The sequence below is a fragment of the Oryx dammah genome, unplaced genomic scaffold (assembly GCF_014754425.2).
Source record: "Oryx dammah isolate SB20612 unplaced genomic scaffold, SCBI_Odam_1.1 HiC_scaffold_19, whole genome shotgun sequence".
In the NCBI taxonomy this organism is placed as follows: domain Eukaryota; kingdom Metazoa; phylum Chordata; class Mammalia; order Artiodactyla; family Bovidae; genus Oryx; species Oryx dammah.
The window spans coordinates 31,253,926-31,270,903 of NW_024070203.1; the positions used below are offsets into that span (position 1 = coordinate 31,253,926).

Below are 16,978 nucleotides of genomic sequence, written 5' to 3' on the forward strand. Positions count from 1 at the left end.
CCCCTGCACACCCGTGAACACGGCAATTAGACACCCCTGCACACCTGTGAACACGGCAATTAGACACCCCTGCACACCTGTGAACACGGCAATTAGACACCCCTGCACACCTGTGAACACGGCAATTAGACACCCCTGCACACCTGTGAACACGGCAATTAGACACCCCTGCACACCTATGAACACAGCAATGAGACACTGCTGCATACCTACAGAGACGGCTAAGTCCTGAGCACCGACGCACCAAATGGTTCTGAGGATGTGGAGCAGCAGGAGCTTGCAGTCACTGCTGGTGGTAATAAAACATGGACGGCCACTGTGGACGGTTTGGCAATTTCTTAGGCAATTAAACACTGTCCTGTGGTACAATGAACCAATCACACTCCTTGGTATTTTCACAAAGGAGTTGGAAACACAGGTCCACATAAACACTGGCATGTGGCTATTTACTCTTAATTACCAAAACATGGAAGCAACCAAGAAGTCCTTCAGTAGGTGAATGGATACATAAAGTCTGGCTTATCTAGAAAGTGCAACACTCTTCAGTAATTTTTAATAAATGAGCTCTCCTGTCATGAAAAGACATGAAGAAACCTTAAATGCATATTACTAACTGAAAGAAGCCAATCTCAAAAGGCTACAGACTGTATGATTCCAACTATAGGACACTGTAGCAAAAGCAAATCTATACAGATTGTGAAAAGATCAGTGGTTGCCAGGTATTAAGAGGGAGAGAGGGCTGAAGAGGTGGAGCACAGACGTTTTAGGTCAGGAAAACCACTCGGTACAACACTGTAATGATGGCTGCATGTCATAAGTTTGTCTAAGTCCACGCAATGTAGTCACCAAGAGTGACCCCGGCTGTAGCTATGACTCTGGGTGATGACAGTGTGTCGGTACAGGTTCATCAGTTACAACAAATGCACCATCTGGTGGGAATGCTAATGGTGGGGGAGGTTGTGCATGTGTGGGGGTAGAAAGAATGTGCAGAATCTCTGAACCTTCTGCTCAATTTTGCTAAAACTGCTCTAAAAAATAGTGTCTTGGAAAATAAAAAAAGTAGAACATAAAATACATGCTAAATTGAGAAATGGAAAAGACCCCTGAGAGGGGCAGAAGAGAGGCCCTCTAGGCTGGCCTAAGTGTCAGAGGAGGCTTCCTGAAAGAATGGAGCTGAGGTGGGGCTGCTGGTAGGGAGGGGCACAGGTCCACCCTTTGCCCTGAGGTGGGGCTGGAGGCCAGAGAGGCAGAGAAAAAGGCAGGTGAGACAGCAGGCCAGCACCTTCCAAGTCTCCTTGGGATTCTAGGCTTGATCTTGGAAGGGATGAGAAGCCAGGAAGGAATTTTAAACAGGAGACTGAGTTGGTCTAATTTTCTTAGAATGTGAAGCACTGTACATATCATCAAGATACACTGCGAATCTCAGACCATCCTTGTTGAAGAGTGGTGAAATGAGACATCTGAAAAAAAGTAAGATGTGAACTAAGTTTCCAGAAAAACAGGAGAGTCATCCTTCCCACTCTTGGAGCAAAGAATTTAATTTTCCACTACAACAAACATTAGGAGAAAATTTATCTGCAGAGGATAAAATAATGAGAACTAAGTAGGCTTGGTTTATTAAAACGCATTCCTGCAATGCATCGTTGAATGACTTTTTGAAAATGAAAATAATACTTCCTGATTTAAAAAAGACTGCCTAGCTAATTTCATTGTTCTTACAAATCTAATCAAGATTGAGTCAAAGTTAAACCAGTAAAAGGCTGAAAGTTAAGCCAGTAAAAGCTCAAAGCACAGCCGGAAGGCGCATTTTCACAGAGGGCAGAATCCAAGCTGAGGGGAGGGCTCCCAGCACAGATACTCAATCACCCAGTTATGGTGTCTGCTAAATGAATTAAGAAAAAGAAGACTGCTACAAACCACAGTTCCTTTTATCCTAGGGTACCCGTGAGTGCTAACAATATTTACAATTACATGGGATTAAGCAATTTCCTTCCAATTACAGAACACAACTCGAGCTGAGGAAATATATTTTGTCTGGGGTCTTCATACCACTGGCAACCCCCTTCTGGCAAGCAGGCGATGGCTGGATCTGGGTTCGATCCCTGGCTCCCAGTGTGCATAAAAGTTATGTCCACACTATACTATGGCTTATTAAATGTGCAACAAATGCATACTGTCTAAAAAACCTTAATTAAAGAATACTTAATTGCTAAATTATGCTAACCGTCATCTGAGCCTTCAGCAAGTTGAAATCTTTTTGTAATAGTAGCATCAAAGATCACTGATCACAGATCACCATGACAAATATAACCATAATGAAAAAAATTGAAATACTGCATGAATTACCAAAATGTGACACCAAAACACGAAGTGAGCTACTGAAAAAACAGCAGGGATAGACTTGCTTGACACACAGCTGCCACAAACCTTCAATTTGTAAAAACCATAGTATCTACCAAGCACTATAAAATGAAGTAAGCCTGTATTAAAGAAATTGAATCAATAATTCATAACTTTCCAAAACAAAGCACCAGGCCCAGAGGAGTTCACTGATGAATTCGAGCAAACATTTAAGAAAGAAATTATACCAATCCTGTGCAGTTCCCCCCAGAAGACAGTAGCAGAGGGAGTACTGCTCAACTCATCCCCTAACAACAACATGCACCTAATTCCAAACCCAGATAAAGACACTACCTGAAAGGACAATTACAGACCAGGATCTCTCATGAACAGAGCTGTAAAAGTCCTCAGCAAGATATTTGCCATCTAATCCAACTATATATAAAAAAAGGATTATATCATGACCAAATGAGACCTATTCCAGGTTAATAGGCCGATTCAATATTTTAAAAAATCAACTACTGTAATTTATCACAGGGCTTCCCTAGAAGCTCAGCACTAAAGAATATACACCAATGCAGGAGACATGGGTTCAATCCTTGGGTCGGGAAGATCCCCTGGAGAAGGAAATGGAAACCCACTCCAGTATTCTTACAAGGAAATTCCATGGACAGAGGAGGCTGGTGGGCTACAGTCCATGGGGTCATAAAGAATCAGACATGATTTACTGACTAAATAACAACAACAACAGTCTATCATATCAACAGAATAAAGAAGAAAAATCATATGATCATATCAATAGATGTAGAAAAGCCACTTGACAAAATCCAATACCCACTGATGATAAAAACTCTCATTAATCTAGGAATAGAGGAAGTTTCCTCACCTTGGTAAAGAACATTTATTAAAAGCCTACAGTTGGAATAAACCAATAAAGAAGTTCTGTGATTTAGGAAAGGATACCCTAAAGGATTAATACAGAGGAGGCCTAGACGACAGCTGACAGCAGAGCAACCAGTCAAGGAAGGTTCAGAGGGACAGAGGCCCTAGGAGAGAAATTACATAGGAAAAGGATGACTCCAAAGATCTGTCACCATTTTTGAGGATTTGGAAAATAAGAGTGTAGAGCAGGCAGTGAAAGTAAAACAAAATTCAACACAAAACTCCATGAAAAGAATCATACAAGAAAGGAAATAGAGTAGGTACTAGTTTCCTGTTCAGCGAAAAATATTTACATAATCATTATAATAAAAATACCATTTACTGTTTTTCATCTATGAGGATCAACCTGCAGACAAAGGGCAAAGCTTTACAGCTACAGAACGGAACATTATCGATCTTAATAATCAGAACTGACCGGAGGGGAAGTAAGAGACCGGTACATTCTTTCCCTTCAATATATGGAATAAAGAGATATTATCTTTAGCTGAAAAAACAACAAACACTCAAAACCCTGACAGCTGACATCACTGACTAATGGTGGGAAAGTGGTGCTTTCTGCTTGAGATCAGGAACTGGGCAAGGAGGTCTCTCTCATCACTTCTCTTCAATCTGGTGCTGGGAGTCCAGCTAAGATGAGAAGCCCAGAAAAAGAAATAAAATGGATAGAGACTGGGAGTGAAGAAAAACTTGTCCTTGTTCACAAGTGACAGTTTCCTATATAGACTATCTCAAAGAATCAATAAGAAAAAATCTAGCGCTACAAAATGATTGTAGCTAGGTTGTAGGATACAAAGTTAAAATATGAAAGTCGACTGCTTTCCTATACACTAACAATGAACAAGTGAAATTTTAAATTAAAAACACACAATACCATTTATATTAGCTAAAATAAATGAAATACTTAGGTATAAGTGTAGCAAAATACATACAGATCTATATGAGAAAAACTATAACACTGCTGAAATACATCAAAGATCAAAATTATGAGAGGTATTCCATGTTCACGTACAGGAAGCCTGAACACTGTTAAGATGTACATTTTTTCTAAGGTGCACTACAGATTCAACATTCTAATCAAAAGCACAGCAAGTCACTTTGTGGATACCATAAGCCAAGTTTCAAGTTTACAAGGGAGGCAGAAAGGCCTAGAGTAGGCAAGACAATACTGGAGGAGAATGGAGCTGGAGGACAGACACACAACAGAGCCACCATCATCAAGACAGCATCCTACCCTCAAAAGAAAAAAAACAAGGCAACAGACCAGAGAGCGCAGAAACACAACCACATGAACACAGTCAACTGATTTGACATTTCAACAGAGAAAAGACAGTGTTTCGAATAGTGTTACAACAACTAACAAACACCTGGGGAAAAAATGAATCTAGAAAAAGAGCTGACCTCTTTTACAAAATTTAACTCAAAATGGATTGTACACTTAAGTGTAAAAAGCAAAACCATAAAATTCCTAGAAGAAAACAGGAGAAAAATCTGGGTGACCTTAGTCTGGCAATGAGTTTTTAAATACAACATCAAAACCACAATACATGGGGGGAAAATAAGTCTATGTTGGACTTCATTAAAATTAAAACTGGTCCACAAAAGACACTGTTAAGAGATGAGATGTAATAGATGGGAAAAGATATTTGCAAAATACCTATCTAGGACAGGACTGCTATCCAAAATATATGAAAAACTCATACCCAGTGCTGGGAGGACGGAGCAGGGGATGTCACCTGTCACAGCTCTGCTCCAGGAGCGCAAGGCAGCCTGTGTCAGCCTAGGGTCACTCCACGGGCACTGCTGGCCAGAGCCCCTCCGCCAATACTGCCCCTCTCCAGACAGGTCACAGTGGACACCTGATCTCCCTCATCTTGGGCTGTACCTCCCAACAGTCCCTTTGGTCACCACATCTGGACATGGGATGTTCAGTCTCAGCCTCATGTCCTGCCCTCTGAAGGGTCACTTCCTACAGATGCCTCCCCATCACTCGTGGAGGGAGCACAGCTTATGCTGCTGCTATTTGTGATTGTGGCCCACATAAAAACTATGTCAGACATCAGGAATACACCCAAAGAACAGGAAGTAGATGTCCACCCAAGGACCTTACATGAAAATTCACAGAAGCATGAATTATAGGATCAAAAAAGTGTGCATCAACTGATGAGTGGATAAATAAAACAGGGTCTGTCCATATGATGGACTATTCAGCCCCAGAAAGGAACAAAGCCTGAGAAACGCCTTGAAAATGTCCTGCTGAGTGCAAGCAGCCAGAAACCAAGGAGCACACAGTGTATGATTCATTCACATGCGTGTCCATGAGGCGGGAGGCAGAGGAGCGGGAGCCAGGGGCTGGGAGGGGATGGGATGTGAGTGTTGACGGACACGGCTTTCTCTCTGGAGCTAGTTAGTGGCGATGGTTGCACAACTGTATGAATACACTACAATGAGTTGCACACTTTAAAAAGGTGAACTTCTGCTCAATGACATTGTGATTGAGAACTAGACTGCCACTGTTTTCAAAGCCAGTGAGACGACAAAAGCCAAAACATAAACGAGGAGGTGGTTGCAGAACACTGTAAACGGACTGCCACCGAATCTCTCTTGAAATGGTTAAATTTCAAGTGAAATGGTTAAATTTCAAGTGAGTTTTGTAAATCTCACTGCAAATGATTATTTCTTTAAAATATGAGGTTCTTTAGGAAAGGCAAGTCTCTGTCTCACCACTGTCTGCATGCTCCTGGCCTGCATCTCTATGCTTCTTACTCCCTGGCTGCAGGTAAGAGTGGTCCGGCTCCAAACCCTTCTCAGGAAGCCAGCTCTTCAAGTACATTTTCTCATAAAATGCGGGAGGGGTTTGGGGGTGGGAACTGTCACCTGGAGTCGCCTCCTCCTCCTTCCACTGGCTCTGAGCCTGGATGACCTACTCTGGGAGCCACGAGGGGATGGGAGCCTGGAGCGCACAGGCTGTGGACAGGCTGTGAGGCTCTGCAGAGTCCGGCCTTCATGCCTGTCCACCAGCCCGCCAGCCTCCAGAGTCTCAGCCAACCTCCCCTGTACTCCTCCCAACAGCCAACAGCCAGCCCCCATTTTACTCCAGAGTCGACCTGTGGTGCTGAAAACAGGGCTTCATCTAAGACAAAAACCTGACTGTTCCACTCCATTAGCACAGCTGGGACAGCAGAACAGGACGGGGCCAGCTGGCCACCTTGGCCCCTCTCCTCCAGCACATGGAGCTTGCGCAGCTTTCCTGGGTTTCCCACGTGCCCTCCCACCTTTCTGAAAGGTCTGGACCAGCTCAGCCTGGGCAGGGGTGGCAGTCTGGGCCCCATCCCTGCTGTTGCTGGCTCCAGTCCCCGAGCCCCCAGTCAGCCGCCCGACTGTGGCAGTGGGAGCATGGAACATCGGCTTCCCCATCAGCCCACGTACTCTTCAATCAGCCTCTGAGGTCAGTCCTGCCATCCTTGGAGCAGAGATGAGAGAGTGGGGGCAAGAAGAGACCTGGCTGAAGGCCGGAGCCATACTTCTTCAAGTCCACGAGCCTGAGGAGCTACATCTCGGTGGGAACACTAGGGTAAAGGGAACGCACTGAAGGAAAACACAACGGACTCGTGCTCAGCCTCACAATCACACAGGGGACTTGGGCTCAAGCAACAGTGAGGTCACAGCCTTTGCTGTTCATAAAAAGCACACGGGGTTTGGGGGTCGAGTGGCCCTGGGTGGAATCTCTGTACTTTCTGGAAACTGACTAGCATGGTGCTGTCACAGATCACTGTTCCCTGCGTGTCGGGTCTTCTGACCGAACCCTCCCTCACATCCGCCCCCACCCCCGACTGCCACCCCATCCACACACACCTCTGCCACCTCCTCCCACTCCGGAGCTTACCCGCCCTGCCCCATCAGCAGCTGAGGCAAGTCCTGCTTGCCCCCCGACCCCCACCTCAACTGACGGGCTCACCCTCCCCCCCCCTCGGCTGAGGGCTCCTGTTTGTGCCCCACAGGGAGGGCCTGGGACAGGCACTCGGAGCCCCAGAGGCTGCCAACCTGGCTCTGCTTGTGTCTGAAAGGCCAGCATCTTTTCATTTTGTTCCTCATGTACCCTATGTCAGATACTCAAACACTCACTGAATAAACAACGAACACAAAGTGAGTGAGATAATTAAGAAAATACAAATCTCTCTTCCATCAAGATAGATACATACCTCGGATGCTGCAAATGGAGTTGACCCGAGTGCCAGGGCCCAGCTCATCCAGACGCAGGGGGCCTGACAGCTCCCCGGCACCTGCGGTCACACCCTCACGGGGTTTCAGCGGCAGGAGGACAGTTCGGCCAACACAGACAATCTGACCTGCCAACAGAGATGCTTGGGATTACTGCAGTTCCAGGTTTGAAACTAGCAAGTTCTCCTGCCAGGAGAGATGCATCCTTTGCCAGTCTCCTGGCAGTTAGGCGCAGACAGGGTGACCAGGGGCACTGGCGTGGGGCCCCTGTGTGTCCAGGGACACAGCCTGTGCAGAAAGGGAGCCAGAGCTGTAAATACACACAAACATGGGTTCACATTCGATGCAGAAAGACCAACTTCATGTCATGCAGCTTCAACACTGAAAATACACTGTCCAGGCAGGGTCCTACTGTGGTTCCTGGACAGTGCTGACGGGTATAAGCACACAGTCAGGTCTCCATACCTACAAGCTCCACATCTGCAGACTCCAGCCAGCTCGGATGCAGACAACCGTGGATGGAAAACACTTAGGGAAAGTTTCAGAAAGCAAAATGTGGATTTGCTGCATATCAACCAGTATTTACACAGCCTGACATGGCACGAGGTACATGTTTTATAGGGTTTACATGGTAAGAACATGTATGTAGTTCACATGCAAACACCACCTTTCTCTAGATGGAGACTTGGTGCTGCAGAGGGTGGACATAGGATGGACATAAATGCTGGAGTTCTCTGTTTTACAAAGCGGTGCTCTAGGCAGTAGCTTTGTTACTTCTGTACCCATAAAGCGTGACCCCAACAGACCCTCCCCAGTAACCCCAGCATCACCCCTGCATGCCAGCACCCCAGGCAGGGCTCTATTCTGTCTAGGCAGCTGTCACAGGGGCCTGGTCTGCAGGGAACTCTGGGCCGGGGGACAGACCAGCGCTTTCAGTAAGAGGAAGGCATACCCTGGTCTCGGAGAGCATCCCGGAAGAGGAAGCTCTGGGAGGTGGTCTCGCAGAGAGCATCCCGGACCTCCTGGTCCAGCAGGCATGAGGTGGCCACACGCACAGGAACAGTTCTGGGGAGGCCTGAGTCCTCGTCCAGTGTCTGCAGAGTAATGTCGGTCACCACCAGCCACATCTCCCTTGGCTCCAGAGACAAACTGTCTGCCTAGAATTCAAAATCACGGACAAGGCTATTAACCTGGTAGCTCTTCTTAAATCCAAAATTATTTTTAAAGGCAATAATCTTAAATGATTATTATTAACACTAATATTTCTGATATCATTTCAGTAAGTATTTCCACAGATGCAACGGCCTTTGCATATGTGGTCATCAGCACCCCGGACATGGCCAAGCCCAGTAAGCTCCAGCCCTGTTGCTATTCTAAGGGCTCCATGGCTGGGGGGAGGCCTGCCCCTCCCTGGCTTCTCTCTCCAAGTCCTCTGACCAAAGAGGAAGAAGCCACGCACTTCCTCCCAATCCCACGTCCACAGGGTGAGGATGTGAGTCATCCTACTGGCTTCCACGAAGCACACACACTCTTCTCTCCTGCGAGATGTAAGTGTCCCAAGGATGAGGAAGTGTTATGAACGAAATGCTCACACCCCTGGCCCCACGGATGCACATGGTGAATCCTCCACTCCAGTGCAACGGTCATGAACGCAGGGCCTTTGGGAGGCGGCTAGGACACAACTACATCACAGTCTTCTGCTATTAGGACTCAGCAGATGCACAAGGGGACAAGGATCTCACTGGCAATACCCCTGGGGTCAGCAGGGTCAGGCTATGAGAAGCTGGTTGGCGTGAGGGTCAGGGTGTTGCTGGCCTGGATGGTGTGGTCAGGCTGACGATCCCACATGGCTGGTGGACATGACTGGGCAAAGACGGTGACTGGCAAGGTCAGGAGCTGTGAGCTGAGTGGAGGAGGTGGTTCACATGGTTGGGAGGTTGATTACATATAAGAAATTAGAGAAGTTTATACTGAGGAAAGTGAGAACCAGGTTTCTCAGAGCTGGATGAGGGAGTTATTAATACGGAAGTGAGGAAATCTAGAGTCAGTTCCATGGTTATGGCCTAGAGTTGGAAGTACTGGTATAAGATGATGAGTTTTAGGTAGAGACAGATGTAAAGAAAGAATAGATGTGGAGCGGTAGGTACATGTGCATGAGTACACACACATACTTCCTTGTTCCATCTGCTGAGATGGCCCAGCAGCAATGAGCCCACGAAGGACCCAGATCTTGGCTTCTAAGTGCCATTCTTCACTAAAATCAATCAGGGCTCCTTAGCAGACAGCTGACTTCAGAGCAGAGGAAACGCAAGATGAGTGTGAAGCATCTTAATATTGCAGAAAGTAAGGGAGCCCTTGAGGAGTGATGGGGACATGTCCAAAGGACACAGGAGCTGGCTTGAATCTGGGGAGACGTAAGCACTGGAATAAGTGACAGCTACAGATTAACAACCCGATGAATAAAAATTCAATCTACCAGTTCAAGCTGAGATAAATGACTGAATGCATAAATAAATCAGGGAAATAAAAGTTCCTAAGTATAGCGAATGCCAACTAATAAATGTAGAAAAATGCTGGAATTAGAAAATTATCATTTAGCCACTATCAGAGTAATAATTCAAGCAAGATTCATATAGCTGTTACAATGAATGGGTAGAAGTTTTATAAGAAACAGGATAATAAAATAGTCTTAAGCTATCTTCCTACAAAACATCTGTTATACAGTTATCAAGCAATAAGTATAGAATATTTGTTAGTTAACTTTAGAGTGGAGAAGCCTGGAAAACAGCATCTTAATCAATTGGTATCATATCACAGCACTGGGACAGCTCAACTGTGTGCCCCTGGTATGAACACAGTATTTTTATGTGGCATAGATCACAAATCTCTTTGTGATCCGGTAAATCTAAATGGAGGGGCATTCTGTTAAGTAATCAACCTCTTCTTCAAAAATGACAAGGTCATAAAAGATAAGAAAGATAAAGAAACGTTCCATCTGAAGGAGACAGAAGGGACAGGACCCCAAGGTCCCGCACATGGCCTTGCACTGGACGGAGGAGTTCATCTTAGCAAATGGTCAGTTTCTCAGGAAGAGCAAGGATTTCCACAGACCAGCTAAAGGTGGCAGTGCATCTGAACACTCCTTCCTCCTCCACCTCTGGTCCAGCTGCAGGGCTGTGGGCAGGAGCCAGTGAGTGACAGCCACGAGGCTGCTGCTCGCGTCCTGAGAGCACACTCTGCTGGCTTCACACCCATGACTTCATGAGAGGCTGCAGCCCCAACTGCACAAGCAGTGTGCTTACCGCCATGTCAGTGCGGATTGTGCATAACTGGCATTCAACAATGCTTTTCTGTTTGTGTACTCCACCCATTTCTGAGGGAGATTATCCTTTGGTAAGCTGTACATGTGAAGAGAAAGAGAGATGGGTCACCTGTGGTCTCTGGTAAATCACTCTGGCACAGAAGCTGCAATGGGTACAGAGGCCATCCGCCTGGAACGTATTGAAAACAGTGAGTAAGTCTCCCCAAGCCTACACACACAGCAAAGCGACAGAGACCCGGTACACACAAAGGCACCACCTGCAGAATTTCTTTTAAGAAGCGGGGAGTCGGTGGCTGGTAAAGTTCTGCAACGGGGTCGTCCTCAATTACATCAATCTGCCCCATGTCTGGATGAGCACTGAGGATGTAACAAAAGCTAGGAGGCGGCAGATGAGTTTTCTTCTGTTTAAAATGAAGACAAAAGTAGAACGTGAATGCGCTGCTAAAAGACTCAAATGCACTATTAACATAAATTGACTCTTCAACAGAGCCGTCTCTGCTCACAGATGCAGACTGACTCTCTGCAAGGGTCTTTACAGATGGGCTTGTTTCTCTCTGGACCCAGCATGAGAGTTTCTGTGCTCCTCAATTTATCACCAATTCAAGATGTCATTCTAGAAATTCAATCTCCAGATGCACTGAAGACTCAATTTACAAACTTCTTCCCTGTGAGGCATCTAGAAATGGCATCTCTGACTGGGCTGCTGCTCCAGCTCTGGACAGAGCTACTGTGTCCGCCTGTGCTAGAAGTCAGAACCACACAAGCAAGGGGCCAGCTCAGCCTGGGGAGCCAAGGCCCGAAGCAGTAGCTGCCAGCCTGCTGGACAGGGTTCAGAGCAGGAAGGACAGATACTCTTCCTCAATTTTGCTAACTGTGGGCAACTTGCTACCAAACATGATATGAAGAAGAAGGAGAGGGAGACTCCGAGCTGAGCTGAGCTAGCAGTTGGACCGATGCGCACAAATTCTGTGCACCGAGTCTCTGCTCTAACTGGTACTCAGTGGTGGTTCTACTACTGACTGGAAGGAGGCAGGGAAACCACCTGCTTCTTGTTGGGTGCGAGGCTGAGACCCTCAGTGTGCAGTGGCCCACGACAATGGGGGTGGAGAGAGGTCACCATAAAGGAACCTCTGGAAGCACGCATGTGACACGGAGGACTAGGTAGCCAGGCTCTGGCCTACAAGTGAGGCAGCAGTGTGACCTCTGTCTCGGCTCACACTCACTGGATCCAGGCTTCTCACGGGGTGCACTGTGTGTGTGGGGGGTGCCTCAGTGCCAGGCTAACCTCACAGGGTTTCTCAGGATGTGCACTGTTGTGGCGGGGTGGTGCCTCAATGCCGGCTTACCTCGAAGGCTGTGCCAGGGCCTGTTGCTTTCAGAGCTGCCCGTGGAGGCCACATGGTGTCAATCAAACTAAAAAGCTCAGCCATCCTGAAGAAAGAAGAGATGCTGATCAGTGAACCAGTCAGATGCAGGCCGAACACCAAGAAGCCAACGTTCAGAATACGCAATTATGTCAGGGGCGCACAGACAGACAGACAGACCTTGCAACCTGGAATGTGTAAGCACAGGAAAGAGACTGTTCACTAAATTATCATGCATTTGATACGTCTGGAAAAAATTCTAATTCAAAAAGACACACGCACCCCAACTCTCATAGCAGCACTATTCACAATAGCAAGGACATGGAGGCAACCTAAATGTCCACCGACAGAGGAGTGGATAAAAACATGGTGCATATACACAATGGAACACTGCTGCTGCTGCTGCTGAGTTGCTTCAGTCGTGTCTGACTCTGTGCGACCCCACAGACGGCAGCCCACCAGGCTCCCCCGTCCCTGGGATTCTCCAGGCAAGAACACTGGAGTGGGTTGCCATTGCCTTCTCCAACGCACAAAAGTGAAAAGTGAAACTGAAGTCGCTCAGTCGTGTCTAACTCTTTGCGACCCCATGGACTGCAGCCTACCAGGCTCGTCCATCCATGGGATTTTCCAGGTAAGAGTACTGGAGTGGGGTGCCATTGCCTTCTCCGAAAATGGAATACTACTCAACCACAAAAAAGAATGAAATAATGCCATTTGCAGTAACGTGGATGGATCCAGAAATTATACTAAGTGAAGGAAGTCAGAAACAGAAAGACAAATATCATATGATATCACTTATATGTGGAATCTTAAGAAAATGATACAAATGAACTTATTTACAGAACAGAAATAGACTCACAGATGTAAGCAACAAACTGATGGTTACCAGACTAGAAAGGCAGTGGGGCTGGGATATATTAGGGCTTTGGGATTAACAGATACATAGCACTATATATAAAACAGATAAACAGTAAGAACCTACTGTATACAATACGAAAATACACGCAATAAATTGTAATGATTGATAATGGAAAAGAAACTGAAAAAGAATATATATATATGCGTGTATGCATAACTGAATCACTTTGCTATCCATCTGAAACTATGTAAATCAACTATACTTCAATTAAAAAAATACACAAAATTATGATGTATCTGCACAATGAAATATGATACAGCTTTTGAAACATTTACACAGAAACTATAGACATGGAAAGATATTCATGATACCTTGCTAAGTGAAAAGCAGACAACAAATTATAACATCTCTCTCTGAAAGAGTAAAAAAAAATGTTTTTAGTGGTTATCCAAGTAGAATTTAAAGGTGACATTTATTTTCTTCTTTTGGTTTAAGTGTTTCCTGTATTTTTCAAAATCAGATACGTGTTACTCACAGAACAAGAAAAATTACCAATATTATCTAAAATAAAGAATATAGTCAGACACAAAAAGACAAATAGTGTTTGATTCAATTTATATGAGATCGCCAACTAGACCAATTCATAGACAGAAGGTAGAGGGTGGATGTCAGGGGCTGGGAAGCCCCGGTTCAGGGGATAGAGCTTCACTTCACAAGGGTGATGGGTTCTGGGACATGCTGGTATGACGGCTGCAGAGCACTGTGACTGTACTTCCTGCTACCTAAAAACTGTTAAGATGGAAACTTTTATATTATGTGCATTTTACCAGTTTTTAAAAGGCCGTTTTAGTTGGAAAAAAAAAAAAAAACTATATATCTTAAAGGCTTCTTAGATTTTGCTCTAATTCTCAACAGTGTTAATAGATAATAATGTTGTTTACGTTATTAAAAGCTTGTGGCCTTAACAATTAATATTACACATTCTTATTGTTCTCAACATTTAATAGCATGTACTATTTTAAGTGCTTAGGATCCAGCAGTTAAACTCAGAGTTGAGAATGAGAGCCTTGGCATGACAGAGAATGAGACTCGAAGCTTCCCTGCTGTCTTCTGGCCTCTCGCATGGATCATAGCGGAAACGCGGCATACAGGGCGGGGTCTGCAGCCAACACCAAGACTCTGGGTCCAAATGAAGAACAAAAGCGGCAAGTAAATGGGGACATGCTGGTGAAAAGTCACTCTCCCCTTCTCCTGGCAGCGGCTGTTTGTGTAGGTGATCGGACAGAGCTGGGTGACTGACCAGGGCCAGCTGAGGTTGAGAGGTGGCCACTGGATGCCGGGGGGTCCCTGGAAGCTGGGGGCTGGTGGGCCCGCTGCGCCTATCTGCCCACTTCTGCCCCTCCTCCTTCCACACAGCTCCCTGAGGGATGGGCACCAAAGTGCTAGCCCAGTTGAGGCTTGGAGACTCGGTGAGGGGGTCACCAGCATTCACAGTCTCCTGTGCACTGACACAACCTCAGAGAACCCTGCACAAACAGAGTCAAGTGGTGCCTGGTGTGTTCGGCTCGGCTTCCGTCACTCAGCACAGTGGCCTCAAGATCCACCCAGGCTGCAGTGGCACCAGCAGCTTGCTGCTTTTACCACTGAGCGCTGTCCATGGTGTGGATGTGACACAGCTTGTTTACCATTCACCTCTGAGGGACATAGGGGTTCTTTCCAGTCTGGGGCTATTAAAAACACCTGGCACAGAATTTTATGGGAATGCTGATGTTCTTTTCTCCAGATAAATGTGCAGCAGTGCAACTGCTTGGGTAAGTATGTTCAGGTTTTAAAGGGACTGCCAACTCTGTTCCTGTGTTCCTGCCGGGGACCACACCACCCTACAGCCCCATCAGCAACATATGAGAGACAGCTTCTTCACAGCCTCACTAGCATCCAAGGTTGTCACTGTTTCTCATTTCAGTTGTTCTGACAGGAGTGTGGTAATATTCACCTCATTCATGCTGTGCTTCTACCTAAGGACAGTGATGTTAAACATCTTTCTGGGCGTTTATCTGCCACATGATGTCCTCTTTGGAAATGTCTCTTCATGTCCTTTGCCCATTTTCTAATTGGACTGAGTGTGTGTATGTTTACTGCTGAGTCTTGAGATTTCATTATATAGTCTAAGATATAAGATTTACAAATATTTTCCCATGGTCTGTAGCTTATCTTTTCATTCTCTTAACACAATCTTTTGCAGAGCAAAAGATTCTCATTTTGATAAAGTCCAACTTACTGATTTTTTTCCTTTCATGGATCACACTTTTGGTGTCTATCTCAGAACTCTTTTCTTAGTAGGTCCCAATGGTTTTCTACGAAAAACTTTATAGTTTTATGTGTTATATTTAAACCTAAAATGTTTTGTGAGGTATGAGATTGAGGTTGAGATTAATTTTTTGCCCGTCCATGGGCAGTGAGCTGAGACCATCCTTCCTTCACTGAATGGCTTTATTTGCGCTTGGTCACGAGTCACGTGGCCACAGTCCCACAGCCCTTCCTAGGTTCTCTCCACTGACTAGTCATGCCTCCACCAATGCAGCAGTTTCTTGTAGCCATTTAATAAGTTCTGAAATTGGGTACCATTCCTCCCACTCTATCCCTTTTCAAAGTGGTTTTATCTATTCTGGTTCCTCTTCATTTCCAAATAAAGTCTGGAATAGGCCTAGACTGCTGCTGCTGCTCCTAAGTCGCGTCTGACTCTGTGCGACCCCAGAGACGGCAGTCCACCAGGCTCCCCCGTCCCTGGGATTCTCCAAGCAAGAATACTGGAGTGGATTGCCATTTCCTTCTCCAATGCATGAAAGTGAAAAGTCAAAGTGAAGTCGCTCAGTCGTGTCCAACTCTTAGTGACCTCATAGACTGCAGCCTACCAGGCTCGTCTGTCCATGGGATTTTCCAGGCAAGGGTACTGGAGTGGGGTGCCATTGCTTTCTCCGAGGCCTAGACATATCTACACATTTTTTTGTTGGAACTTTAATGGGCATTGTGTCAAGCCGATCTACTCTTCTGGGAAGAAGTAGCATCTTTACGATGTTGAGTCTTCCAATCCATGAACGTGGCATGCGTTTATTTAGATATCCACTGATTCCTTTAATCAGTGTTTTGTAGTCTGCAGCATACAACTCCTGACATATTTCATTAGGATTATGCCTAAATACTCCTTTTTCAGCAACTGAAAATACTGTATTTTAAATTTTTGTTTCGAGAAGTTCACTGGAAATGTGACTGACTTTTGAATGTTAATCTTGTATCCTGGGCTTCTGCTAAACTGACTTACTCATTTTAGGAAACTTTTTGTCTTTTGCAGATTCCTTGGGATTTCTGACATAGACCATCATGTCATCTCACAGTTTTATTTCTTCCTTTCTGATTCTTTTGTTTTGCCTTACCACACTGTGCTAGTCAGTCTGTTTAGTACTTTTAAAGCACTCTATCAGAATCTAACTTTTAACTTCCACTTAAATATAAATATATAATCTAACGTTTAACTTCCACTTTTAAACACTCTGATATGAAAAAACCCTGAGAGGACATCAACTGTAGACAAGTTCTCTCATTGCTTTCCACTTTCTCCCTGCCCCTATTACATAATGAAACTACTCCAAGAAAGGCCGGGCAAGGACAACTACAAACCCAGGTAAACTTGTGGAGGAAAGGCAAACACGCTGCTTGCCATTCTGTGCATGTGTGGCTGAAGCTAAACCCCTGGTTTTACCAACTGGACTGGTCATCTTGGTGAGTAAAAAAAAGTGGTAAAACACTACTGACTGCTATCTCCATGTAACAGAGCAGCAGGCCACCATGAAAAGGGTTGAAGCACTGACACATGGTGCAACATGGATGGACCTCACGATCCATGGTCCCTCACGATCCATGGTCCCTCACGATCCA

The 16,978-nt window shown here is 45.5% G+C and overlaps 1 protein-coding gene across 1 annotated transcript in view; it reads right to left on the reverse strand.

The window, feature by feature from the left end:
* SPIDR (scaffold protein involved in DNA repair) overlaps positions 1 to 16,978 on the reverse strand; it is a 290,555-nt gene that overhangs the window by 12,654 nt on the left and 260,923 nt on the right. Inside the window, exons 12-16 of the mRNA XM_040261173.1 lie at positions 12,169 to 12,253; positions 11,080 to 11,223; positions 10,932 to 10,991; positions 8,453 to 8,657; positions 7,482 to 7,628 (exon numbers count right to left, since the gene is read on the reverse strand). Of these exons, the coding sequence (XP_040117107.1) occupies positions 7,482 to 7,628; positions 8,453 to 8,657; positions 10,932 to 10,991; positions 11,080 to 11,223; positions 12,169 to 12,253 (641 nt within the window). The remainder of the gene's footprint in view (positions 1 to 7,481; positions 7,629 to 8,452; positions 8,658 to 10,931; positions 10,992 to 11,079; positions 11,224 to 12,168; positions 12,254 to 16,978) is intronic.